At 32.3% G+C, this 13,294-nt stretch overlaps 1 protein-coding gene across 3 annotated transcripts in view; it reads right to left on the bottom strand.

Moving 5' to 3' along the window:
• Positions 1–13,294, bottom strand: part of LOC106069146 (uncharacterized) — a 122,999-nt gene that overhangs the window by 97,338 nt on the left and 12,367 nt on the right. For all 3 annotated transcript variants that reach the window (XM_056019355.1, XM_056019356.1, XM_056019357.1), the window contains exons 4-17: positions 8,107–8,225; positions 7,800–7,985; positions 6,479–6,577; positions 6,289–6,395; positions 5,869–6,073; positions 5,525–5,679; positions 5,104–5,290; positions 4,822–4,979; positions 4,194–4,353; positions 2,662–2,877; positions 2,398–2,571; positions 1,582–1,764; positions 1,097–1,282; positions 50–175 (exon numbers count right to left, since the gene is read on the bottom strand). In XM_056019355.1, coding sequence (XP_055875330.1) covers positions 50–175; positions 1,097–1,282; positions 1,582–1,764; positions 2,398–2,571; positions 2,662–2,877; positions 4,194–4,353; positions 4,822–4,979; positions 5,104–5,290; positions 5,525–5,679; positions 5,869–6,073; positions 6,289–6,395; positions 6,479–6,577; positions 7,800–7,985; positions 8,107–8,225 — 2,261 coding nt within the window. The remainder of the gene's footprint in view (positions 1–49; positions 176–1,096; positions 1,283–1,581; positions 1,765–2,397; positions 2,572–2,661; positions 2,878–4,193; positions 4,354–4,821; positions 4,980–5,103; positions 5,291–5,524; positions 5,680–5,868; positions 6,074–6,288; positions 6,396–6,478; positions 6,578–7,799; positions 7,986–8,106; positions 8,226–13,294) is intronic.

The raw sequence follows: 13,294 nt of genomic DNA, 5'->3' as shown, positions 1-13,294 counted from the left end.
GTATGGAAAACAGACATTATAAGAGGATAATACAGACATATCAACATACCTAAACAATTTGAGTTTGTCAGATTGTATCCATCTTGACAGATGCATTCATATGAACCAAATACATTTACACAATTCATTAAGGGATCATGACATATGTCCACCTTTTCTGTACACTCATCTCTATCTGATAGAAATTAACAGCAAACATTTTTTATCAACATTCTTTATAAAATCATAAATACCATTACAGTACATTTTTTCTACATAAATTTTGTAGGTTTTAATAAGCAACATAATTTTATTTATGGTTTATTAGATGTTTCAAAGTATAAGCTAGCTTTTGTTTCTCATTAACCAGCTTGTGGGAAAAGAGGGAAATAGTTATGACATCTGTGAAGTGAGAGATAGACATTTACTTCATTTGGTGGATGTGTTTTAACTTACTTAATCATTTAGTCAAAATATACAAAAAAGTACAAAAATAAAAATTAGATTTTAGGTGTGCACTTCTGGTTCAGCTTAGTATACTAAACAAAAAATTAGTGATGCCTTTTAATAGTTTGTAAGTCAAAAAGAACAAAATTAATTAGTTTAAAATATTCTTTTAACAAATGAATTTTTTATTAAAGAAAATAACAAATCAATAATTAATAATCCGCAGAAAACTAGATTATGATTTGGAGTTTGGTATAATTTTTTTGAGATCTAAAAATAATCAATACAGTTTTAAAACTCTTTATTAAAATAGCTTCAAAATGTCTTATTAGAAAGATTTCCAAAAAATAAATCAAGTACAAGTTACAATAAAACTTTAAAAATAATAAGCATTTTCTCAAACATTTTAATGCTGGTATTGAATACATTTTATCAGCCTTATAGAATCTACCATATAAATCAAAATCTACAGCAGTTATTTTTTTTAGAGAAAAAAAGTTTTACTGAATGACAGTTATTTGGAATATGCTTCTGACTCTCATCCTGAAGGTCCCAAGGTCAAACCCTATTTGTGAGTCATTCCCTGACACCCTGAAAGAGGTTTGAAATAAGTTACAATATTCTCCTAAAGAAATACTAATAATAAAAACAAATTACATCACATTCTTACCAATGCAAGAGTCTTCAAAATTAAGTTTTCTGTCTTGATTACACTTGATTACAGCCTCTGTTGTATTAGTCCTATTATTTTTAAATCCTCCATAACAATGTAGTCTAACACTTTCATTATATTCAATAATCCAATTGAAGGTAGAGTAATATCCATACTTTACCAGAGGCAGATTGCAAGTTAGTTCTATGCAACAAAATATAAGAATAAATAATTATATTTATCAAAACTTGACTAAACTCTGTTAAAATGTTGCACACTAGTTCCACCCAACTGAAGGATTAAAATTTAAAAGTCTATATATTTTTTTTCAAAAATTGTATTGCACCTTTGAAGCAACTCTTACTCAAATGTTGAAACAATTCTAAATATCAAGCTTTGCAAAGATTGAAACTATCAAAATCTAAAAAGTTTAGCTGACTAAAAGGAGATTAAAAAGCAGTGAGAAGGCTATATTTTCAGACGAAATCATGAGAAAAAAATACTTTTGCAGGTAGGTGCTGAATGACTCCAGGTTTTATCATGGAGACAGACAATCTGTTCTGAACCAATCAAATGAAATCCAGGATCACAAAAATACTTGACAATTGTTCCATATGTGCTGTTAGATCCAATAGTGTAGTTGTGATATCCATTCAGTATAAGTGGAACATCAGCACAATTTTCAGCTGTAAAGAAACAGAAAACAAAATGCTTTCACAAGTCATTTGTTAATTCATTCTACCCTTGGTTCCTTTTTTTCTGCCTATTATGTTCCTCCATAAAGGCAGGTGAGTTTCAAATAAGCTAATAGCTCAACAAGACATTCTCATCATGACTAGTTTTAGGCAAAGTTTTTAGTCGCCTTTTCCAAGCAACAAGCAGTAAAACAAAGTACCATCAGATCTTGGTCTGTTTTTATTTTATTTCTGAACATTTTTATAATTTAAGTATATTGATATAAAAGCTATAATAAAAAGGAATAATTTCTGATAGGCATGACATTGGTGACAACTACAAGACTTGACATGGGGTAACAAGACAACTACACAATACAAAAAGGTTGTGAATATATTTTCACTGTGTTACACAAACATAGAAACATCATTCATCCCAGTGGTGCTACAGTCCATGGAGGGCCCTTGCCTTCTTTAGCACATCTCTTCATTCTGATCTATCGTGTTGTTTACATCTCCAGGCCCGGACTTTAAGCTGTTGTAGATCTGCCTCTATGTCATCAAGCCACCATACTCACGGTCTGCCTTTGGGATGGAAAAATAGAATAGCATCAACAAATTCAGCACAATATTATCATTATGTACCTTGACATGAGCCTGCCGGTGACCACTGTCCATGGGGTTGACATGTTGAAGTGCTGGTCCCATTCATCACAAAGCCATCAAAACATTTGTACAAAACTGAAGCATTGTATGTGACATTATCCAGAGATTCAATGTAGCCATTTTGCAGAGCTGGTGGTATCCCACAATACACAACTGAAATCAATCATACACATTTAGTTAACACTAAGTTAATATACAAAATAAATTAATTTAAAATTATTTTAATGTTAGCTAATTGCTGACCTTGACATTTGGGATATCTCTTGAAACTGTCAGATCCCCAGTCCCACACACCACCTTCTCTGCATACTGCCTGTAATGTAGCAGTGTAATTGTATTCTTCTTGCTGAAAAGCAAAACCAGGACTGCATGATATGTTGACAGAGTAACTTTCTCCTGCCAATCTGTTGACATCTTTAATGATTTGCATATTTGTAACATCTGGAATCTCTTCACAATCTAAAAATAAAAATATTAAAATATTTGCGTTATCATTGTATATAAGTGCATGTTGTCATTTATTTATTCTGTTTGGCAAGGGAATTAAATTGTTATGAGAAATTTATCATGTTACTTTGAGAGGAGTGTCTCAACCAATGAGCAACAGGAAACACAGGCAGAGCCATGCACAAAAGAAATAAACTTGCCTAACAAACTGGACAGTATTAACTTCCTCCCCAGCAAAGAGCAATATACCATTTCCAACTAAGGACAGGACACACACCTCTGATAAATTACGTTAAAATACCATCTCAATAAAATAAATTCACACAACTCCCCCTTTGAAGACACTGCTCCCACCTTTATGAAACCGTAAACCATATCCTTTTTGAATGACCTTTACTAATCCACCTTAGGCAGACCCTACTACCACTCCAGCCCAATATAACCAACACCCTGTACGGCAATGTTGAACAACTGAAGAAAACAGCACACTATTTTTCTGACAGCTCAACAACAAAAAGCTGGCTAGAAGAAGAAGAAGAAGATCATGGTACTTTGTAAATTGAATTTATACACAAATTCAACTTATACTGCTGGCATATATTGCTTATTATTAATTATAGTTTAGTTTATTAAAATGAAATTAAGTTGGGAAGATACAATAACCAATAACGAATAATATTCAAATACAAAAACAAAACCTAATAAAATACTGATAAATGACACAAAGATAACTTCACTCCCAAACAAAATTCTGTATGATGATCTAATAGAAGGCAGGAGAGCATCAGGTCACCAATTTTAAAGCTATACTGATACTGAGGCACTAGATAAATCCATATGGAGAGCAAGCATAAAGGAAGGGTCCTGGATTGCAGATAGCAAACCACCAGAAGTAGAATGAAGGGTCAAAGTACAGAAGCGTCTAGTGATTACAAAAGCCCAACCTGTGACCGCAGCTTTGTATCAAGGATTGGCCTCTTTAGTTACATGAGAAGTGGCACAGGGAAAATATCGCAACTATAGACATAAAATGCAAAGAATAACTGACAAATAATATTATTTGAAACTTAAAACCATTGCTACTTAAATGTTAGACTTATTTTTAGATACTAATGAAGAACTTATCAACTGAACTTTGATTTTTTTTTCAAAATTAGCTTAAATGTATACTTTAAAATTTCTCTTCATGAATAGAATATCTTAAGTCACATTTTATTTAACATTCCTTAGCTTGGAAAACAATGTTCATAGTCTATAATTTCAAAAGAATTTTTGTTTATATCAGGTCAGAGTCAAAGCTAATCAAATCAAATCTAAATTGAATATACCTGTTGATATTTTGGCCTTAAAAGAACTTGCAGATTCTGAGTTTGAACTGTATATGAAAGAGACACCTCTATCTAGATTGAAAATCGGTAACTGTCCAACTGATGAATTAATTGTGTTCAGTAACACATTGTCATTTATATCTTGTGTTCCATTGTAGATCTAAATACAGAAACATATAAAGCTTTTCTTATCGATATATCATCATTTCTTTCAAAGGAACTGTACTCAATCATCCTGATAAAGAACACATATTTTTTAATACTTTTTAATTGATGTTTTCTAAAAACCTGTCTTAACGGTAACAGGAAATGGCATATGATGATCAAACTGTAAGGATAAAAATAGTTTTAAGAGCATACAACATAAATTGGTAAACATTTGTTATCTGTTTTCTTTGATCCATCATAAAACCTTTTTTAAATGTTATTTGTATAGGATAACTAAATATTTTAAGTCCATTGAATTGTATTTTTCCTAGTCTAAGACAATAGATTTCACTTAGCAAACCTATAAATAAAAAATATGAAAATAAAGTGACAAATCTTGGTTATTTTGATAATTTCAGCTGCAAAGGATTAAATGTACAATAAAAAAAAGACTTAATTTTGTTATAGTTAGATATGTCACCTTTAACCAATTACTTGATCCATCAAATTGTATATCAGTCATCATCACACTAAAGTCAGCCTGAAGCCCATTATTGAATCTCCAAAGACATTCTTTCAAGATAAGTTTACTTCTCAACTCAAGACTGGCTACGGTAAATGTTGTATTGAAACTGCAACCTAGGAGATTTATTTATTTGAACTGAACATTATCTAGGAAACATAAAATGTATCATTGAAACAAAGCTTTATAACAATGACACCAGCTAAAACTTAAAAATTGTGTCTTAAAAAATACACTTACCTTTCCATACATTGGCAGTCATGTATTTATTTTGTTGTTGATTCACTCTAGCTCTAATAGTAAGACTAGAAGAACTAGATATATAAATAGCTCTTTTGGTATTGGGTTCATGAAGCGCAAAACTAACTGGACTGATCACCAGCTCAGAATCTTCATTGCTCCCTACTTCCAGTGTGGTATTCTCAATCTATTGGTATATATATATATATATATATATATATATATATATATATATATATATATATATATATATATATATATATATGAAAAACAATTTTAACACTAATTTTTTTTTTTTTTTTTAAGCTAACAAATGCAACTAATTTATCACCATTTATTTAAATATCCCTAATTTCTAGTAATAATAAAAACGTAACTGTAAAATTTCAAAATTATGTTCTAAAAGATTATACAGATATACCTCCACAGTTAGGACACTGTTTATATCAGTAGTTACTATCCATTTCTTGTTGTAAGTTGTTGGTGCAGAAGATAAACCAAAAGACGGTGTGACTATTGTCCCAATAGCATCATCAGGAACATGAAGATATTCCACTACTTTTGTCAGCTCTTTATCTACAAATTTGTAGTCATTACTTTTTTGTTACAAATAACAAATAGAGGTAGCTCAAACAGCACAGATATTTTAATATTAATTAAGATATATAATTGGAAATTCAGTTTCAAAAAGAATAAACATTCTTGAAAAAAAAAAACACAATTAGTTCAGACCCTATTGATTTAAGGTGAAAATATTTTTTTTACCTTCTTTCCACCTAGCATTTATAACAGGTTTGAGAGAAGAACTGTAAGATCTAAGCCTGATGATTAAGAAATGGTTGACACCAAACACAGTAAGTCTAGATGAATTTCCTCTCAACTCTTTAACCAATATACTTGTTTGGATGGTGGGACCACCACTGTAGACAAACAATGAGGCAGCATTCTCCATCAACAAAGCACGCTCAAACTGTAAAAGAATTTAAATATGGTTAGAAAAATTGCAATAAAGACTTGACTTTGAGCTTAATTTCATGTTTCACAATCAGTGCTTTAATTTGAAAAGTAGCTAACTAAAATCTTATTATTTAAGTATCCGTAGAATTTAAAGCTATGGCAGCCCTTTTAAAAGGGTATAAAGTAATCCAATCAAAGAAAAATAAATGTGACCAATTAGAAACTTACATGAATGCTAAGCACCTCACCAGGCACACCCTCCAAGATCCACTGACAGTTGTTACCATTGCTTGAACTAAGTGTACCATAGCTAGCCTTGAAGTGCCTGATACAATCTGAAAAAAATTAAATGAATATAATTTTAAGAAATTAGTGTTATTAAATTATTAAGTAGCATATTATTATGCTCACTGTTTACCTGAACAATCGTTTTCATCTGAGCCATCAGCGCAGTCCAAAATATTGTCACACTTCCATCTTTGGTTTAGACACATTCCATTACTGCATCTATAGGAACCTGTAAGAAAAACATGCGCATACATATCATAAATAAAAATAGATAAATCTTTTTTACTTAGTTATATTTATAAATAGATCTTTATTTATTTTTTGGCATCCATCTAATTGTCAAACAATGTTATATATTTACAATTGATCAATCACTCATCACTACTTCTCCCACTTGCTGTGGATAAAAAGATTTGAAAAGTTAACTCTTCATCTCGTACCTTGGATCTGGGACAACTAAGATATTTTCAAGATCAAAACTGCAGAGGTTAAATTTACCAAAAACAATTTTTTATTCCCAATTTTTACCAACGTTTTTTAATGCAGATATATTGAAAAGTACAAGATTATACTTTGGTTTTCAAGCACTTTACTTTTTATGTGTAATTTCCTCTAACATTTGTAACACTCAGCTCAGTGGGCAGAGCATTAGACTTAAAATCTGAGGGTTAGGGGTTCATGTCCTTAAGCACACATTAATTTTTACATTTCTTTTTAAAATTATTTTAAATAGTGTTTTTTGAAAATTTTACTTTTAATAATTCGAGCTACATAAAAGTTGAAACAGAATTTATAACCTCAATTCTAAGTAATTTTTAACTCATGATTAAGCAATTGATGGTGTTTGAAGCATAAGAGAGCTTTTCAAATAGGCCCAAAGCATGTGTGTGTGTGTATGTGTTGGGGGGAGGTCTTTCTAAATCAAGTCAAAAAGTTTTTGTCGGACAAATTATGATGCACAGGTTTAAAAAATTAAATTGGGGGTTCCAGAAAAGAGAGAGAGAGAATGAGAAAGACAGAGAGTGGAATGTTTAACTTCATTGTAATAGATACAATAATTAATTAACAGGCTAAAAAGTATGTTATAGAGATTGTTAAAATGTGGCCCCTTTTTCTGAAATGTCAACAATAAAAAAAAAGAATGTTATGTCTATGATAAACAATATAAGGACTGTGAAAAAATTAACAAGTGTAGGTGATGTGTACTGCTAGTTTTATATATTGTTGCAGAGTCAAAGCAGAATCTTATTATATTATAGTGATTCTAACTATAATGAAAGCTAATATTTGTTGTAATGATTATCATTTTAAAAATTTGAAATCTCAGGTAACAAACAGTACAAAGTAATATAACATAACCAAACTAGAGCTCTTTACACATGACATTTACTGTAAATTAAAAAAAAGTATGTAAAAAACAACAGTATTTTAATGTTATAATATCAACATACCTGAAGGACAAGCTGGAGCTCTACACACAAACGGTAGATCAATCCAGACTGACTTCAATGCCCATTTACCAAACATATCACTAGCCACAGCAACTCTCCCCTCAATAGCTGATGGCTCATTAATTTGCCAATACCCAGAACAATTTGGATTAATAAATGCCTGACTAACATTGTTAACATCATCATCTAAAATAAAAATAAAAATAATTTTTCAGAAATTAGGATTTCAAATAGGAATATCCCTTGCCTTAAAGCCTTAGATGGACTAACAATTGTGCACCAAAAAACATTAAAGTAAAGTACTTACAATAGCCATTAGAAATCCAGTAGTGGTCATGGCTACTATTGCGAAATTCTATTGCTGCTTGAAGTGAAATATTTTTGGCTTCAACTTCATCTCTAACATTTAGAAGAACTGAACCATATCTTCAAATAAAATAAAATTATAAGAACAACTATTTATTTTTCAAACTTTTCACATGTTAATGTAAGCTGCAACAAACTTGTAGATCTTTTTCTTTAACCCTAGGTCGGTGTGATAGTATATGAAACCTGGTGCCTGCCTATGCACAAAAAGGTGAGAAAGAAAATCATAGATAAGAATAAAATAAAAAGTGCTATTTAAATTTCACATGATAGGACCTCTGGTTAATCAGCTGAATTGGACAAGTAAGAGTAATCCTTGCCACTGAATAGTTAACTATGAAACCTTTTAGATGTAAGCAATTTTTTAGTAGACCTACCAATCACACTAAATTAGGGGATTATAATTAGCCTTCTATATATTAACTTTTAAAAATTGAGAAACTAGCTGTAGACCTAATAGCCTACTAACCAAATCATGTAATTAAACAAAGATCTCTTAGTCTTTTTGTTGTCTTTTTGTGATCTCAAATCTTTGAATTTTAAATTTAATAATTTGAGCTACTAATAAGCCTATGAGTACACTACATCTCTCAACTAACTAAAATATTTGGTTAAAATGTGGGGAATAGCTTACATTTTTTTTACTGTTTTATTTCTACCTTTGTTTACATTCTCTGCTGAGAAACCCTTTATTATTGTTTATTATAAAAGTATTATTTGTCAATTCATTTGAAATCACTTGCAAATATAATGTAGCCTATCTAATATATAAAGCACAATGTAAGGAGTATGTATGTATGTATGTATGTATGTCCTGTAAAGAAATTAAAACCGTTAAAAAGATCTTGATCAAACTTGACATGAATGTTCCTTAGACCATGGCAGAGATTGTAGCATAATATAGGTTTTATATCTCTACAAAACCAAGGTGCCCTAAAAATAGAAAAATAGCTAAATTTATCTCTCTTTAAATATTCCAGCACAAAACTTTTTAACTAATTGGGTAAATCCATTTTCAAGTATATAAATCCAATCAACTAGATCAGAAATTTCAAATACCCAAACTAAAGCCCGCAGGCTGTGGGTAATGTCCAGCTAGTAGTAAATAAGTGAATATACAGCATGGCTTAGTTTGTACAGCACAAAATAATCTGTGTATCATTACCAACCAAAATTAAATGTATGGAAAATGTCTTCACTCTTTAGAAAAAAATCTTCCCTCCTCTTAGAACTTTCTGGATCCTTCCTTAGCACCTGGTTAGGTGTTAATTCAAGAGTCAAACAGAGCAGTGGTCATTAGTAGAGATTGACTCTTCACCTGCCTCTATAAATTCTTTTGACAAAAATTAATTAAATATTAAAATCCCAACTAGATCTAGATCTACATCTGTTTAGGAAGTTTTCATCTTTTCACTTTTTCAATGCAATGCATTTAAATAGCTGTTATATATGCATATAGCATGCTCAGTACCCCCTATTACAATCTTTTTTAGATCTGGACTCTAGTCTCTATAGACTTGTAACTTGTATAGACATGTGTCATGATCATTTAACTATAACTAGGTTCTAGAGTCTATAGATCTAGATAGATTTGAATTTGAGGGCTTAATTAGTACAATAGTAATAGGCCTATTTTTCCACATTGCACTGATATTAGTCCTACTGCATAGATCTATCTAGATATATATCTAGATCTAAAATAATATTCTAAATCCTGAGTTTTTTTTTTTTCTTATCATGTTTTCATTATTTTATGTCCACATGAACTTGAACATTTTTAGCAGAGTTCAAGGTTGAGTCCAGGAGACATACCTTGACTGACCTAAAAATTAAATGTTAATTTCATTAATCTAGATATCTAGATCTAGATTATGATTTATCAGATCTCAAGACCTGAACATTTATTATATTTTAGTCTAGATCTAGATCTCTAATATAGATAGCTGTATGTCTCTTTTAAGTAAAATGGTCCCGAAAATTAATAATTTGAAAAACTAGCATATGGGAAGATCAGATGGGGCGAAATGTCACAGGGGCAAGTTGTCACCAACACTATGTCGGTATAATTTGATGCGCTATCAAAAATGCGAAACTACATTTGAGATGTTTACGGAAATATACAAATAGTTATGAAATGAAGTTTATAATATCCAGACAACTCCGGTAATTTTAACTTTTAGCGTCGGCATTTATGGATCTACATGTGATCATTTCTAAGTGACAAGAGGGACAATAAGGGTGGCTACCTTTATTTTTTTTATTAGAGTTAGCCCCCTTTATGACTTGATTTAAGTCCCTGTCAATTGTTTACGATCGCCACTCTCTCTTGAGCCTTTCAACTGACCAGTGTATTTTGAATTAAATCTATATACTGTTTAACTCATTCTTGTGTTGTACTATTGTTGTGTTACTCAAGAGGAGTGTGCCGCTGTTGTGGGAAGAGTATTTCGATAATGAGCTAAGTAGATTTTATCAATTTGTTAGTACTAAATTGATTTATGTAAATGGTATAGGTCTACTTAGTCTCTTATCCTCTTCTGTATGTTTTTTTTTTTTGAAAGACATATTTTGTTTAGATACGAGACAGTAGTGTGTCTCAAGAATGACGTCATTTCATAGTTAATGTATGTATGATATTATTGTAAACTAATGTAAACCCTCGCTTTGGTTTTTGACATAAAATGTCTCATGAATGACGTCATTTCATTGTTAATGCATGTATGGTATTATTATAAACCATCTTTTTGGTTTTTCGGCATAAGACATTATTGTGCCTCTATGATGGTGGTCCTTTCATTATATTGACCTGAAACTGTCTTGCTACTTTGCTTAGTTTCATTATGTCATTTTCTTTTGGTGAGCCTTTATTGCAATTTATATTTTTCATGATCTTTTCCTTTTGTTTGTAAATAAACTCCTTTTTTGTTGTTGTAACTGAAATCTCAGAATTATTATTTGTTTGTCTCGGTAGTATTATACATCTAGAGGCTATAGTTATTAGCCTAGATAATATAATTGGGACCACAAAGTACCACTGGACTAACTTGCTAGTACAGTACAGGTCACTGGTCTTATGACCTATCCTATTTTTAGGTCACATGGGGGCTCGTCCGGGATTCCTTTTCTTCATTTTGCCGGATAGCTCTGGCAACCCATTCTTCAAGTTCTTCTTTCTGGTAACCTAATTTCTTTCCTGTCTCGTACAAGTCCAGAAGTTCACTTTGTTTTACAGACATTTTTAGGATTTAGAAACCTGAAAATAATACTAGTACAGTAGAAAACAAAAAATAATGAAATCACAATTCAGAATTTTACAGTATACAATCAAAAATTACTACAATGAAAAAAACTATACTGTCCTTGTAATATCTCAGTAGGGTTCAAGGGTAGACGCACTGGTCTTTACGAAAACAAACAAACTATTTCACCCTGTTCACGAGCCCCCATGTGACCTAAATGGTGAAATGGTGGAAGTAATAGTGGTGGATGAAGGACCATTTGAACTGCTGATAGGAAATGTTCCTAACATTGGTTTTCCAACAGAGTCTCAAATTACCAAATGGAAAGAAACTTATAGCTGGTGGCCAAGACAAGTAGAAGATATGGAACAACTAAACCGATGTCATGAAAATACAAATGTAGTACAAGAAACGATACAACAAGTAGAAACCAGGCAACAAAAACTAATCCAAGAACAAAGAAATGATAAGAAAGATACTGACCAGATAGATGAGAAACACAAACTTTCAGTTGACTTTTTCTGTAATCCATTTCAAAACGGCATACCATCAATAGCTGACCTTCGTGATAGCCAGATGAATGACATGGAAATAGCCAACATCATCCACAAGCTACAAGGTGGCGATACAAAAATAGGCCAACAATATGCCATGCATAATGACATTCTTGTTAGAAAGTGGACAGAAAAATCATCACTTAATGGCAGCACTGACGAACAGACCCTTAAAATTGTAATACCTAATGTGTTCCGGTCTGAAATATTAAGGCTTGGTCATGACATCCCTATGTCCGGACACTTAGGGATTGACAAAACACGGCGACGCATATACAAACATTTCTACTGGCCAGGCATTAACAGAGAAATAGCTGAGTACTGCAGATCATGTCATGCCTGCCAAATCACGGGAAAGCCTAATCAATCGCCTCCAAAAGCGCCTCTTCAAGAGAATATAACACCAAAAGAACCATTTTCACACATCCTTATGGACTGTGTTGGTCCATTGCCAAGGTCAAAACGAGGGAACCAGTACCTTCTTACCATAATGTGCAAGACTACGCGCTATCCAGAGGCAGTACCTTTGAGAAACATCAAGGCAACAACCATTGTGACAGCATTGTCAAAATTTATCACAACGTTCGGGTTGCCAAAGGTTATACAGACCGATCAAGGCAGCAATTTTATGTCAGACATCTTCCAACAGGCACTTCGTCAGATGGGAATTGAACACTCGGTTTCAACGGCATATCATCCCGAAAGCCAGGGTGCCATCGAACGCTTTCACCAAACACTGAAAAACATGGTGAGAACGTACGCTGAGACCGAGACAAACACTTGGGATGAAAACATTAACTTCTTACTGTTTGCTCTACGCGATGCCCAGCAAGAATCGACAGGGTTCAGTCCATTTGAACTTGTGTTTGGGCACACAGTACGAAGTCCATTGAATATAATTAAAGAAAACTGGATACCAACTCAAGAGGAAACGAAAGACTTGAGGGTATATGTTAGAAATCTAAGGGACAAACTTTTTAGAATTAATGACTTTGCTTATAGCAATCTTAGAGAAAGCCAAAATAAATCCAAATCTATCTATGACAAGAAGTCCAAACAAAGACAGTTTAAAATAGGTGACAAAGTATTAGTGGAAACGGCAACGGAAGGTGATGCCCTTCAGAAAAGGTATGATGGGCCATACGAGGTAGTGGGCAAGGAAAGTGATGTCAACTACACCATACATGTCCCTGGAAAGAGAAAAGGAAAAATTCGTTGTCACATAAACAGGTTAAAGAAATTTCACGAAAGATCCTCAGATCAGGCAACTGCACTAGCTATTGTAAAGAGTTCAGTCCCCATGGGAAAAGAGAACCAGGTATACGTGGATACCGTT

The sequence above is a fragment of the Biomphalaria glabrata genome, chromosome 2, assembly GCF_947242115.1.
Source record: "Biomphalaria glabrata chromosome 2, xgBioGlab47.1, whole genome shotgun sequence".
Lineage (NCBI taxonomy): Eukaryota > Metazoa > Mollusca > Gastropoda > Planorbidae > Biomphalaria > Biomphalaria glabrata.
Note: the sequence above shows the minus strand (reverse complement) of the source record. Positions and strands in the feature narration are given on the sequence as shown.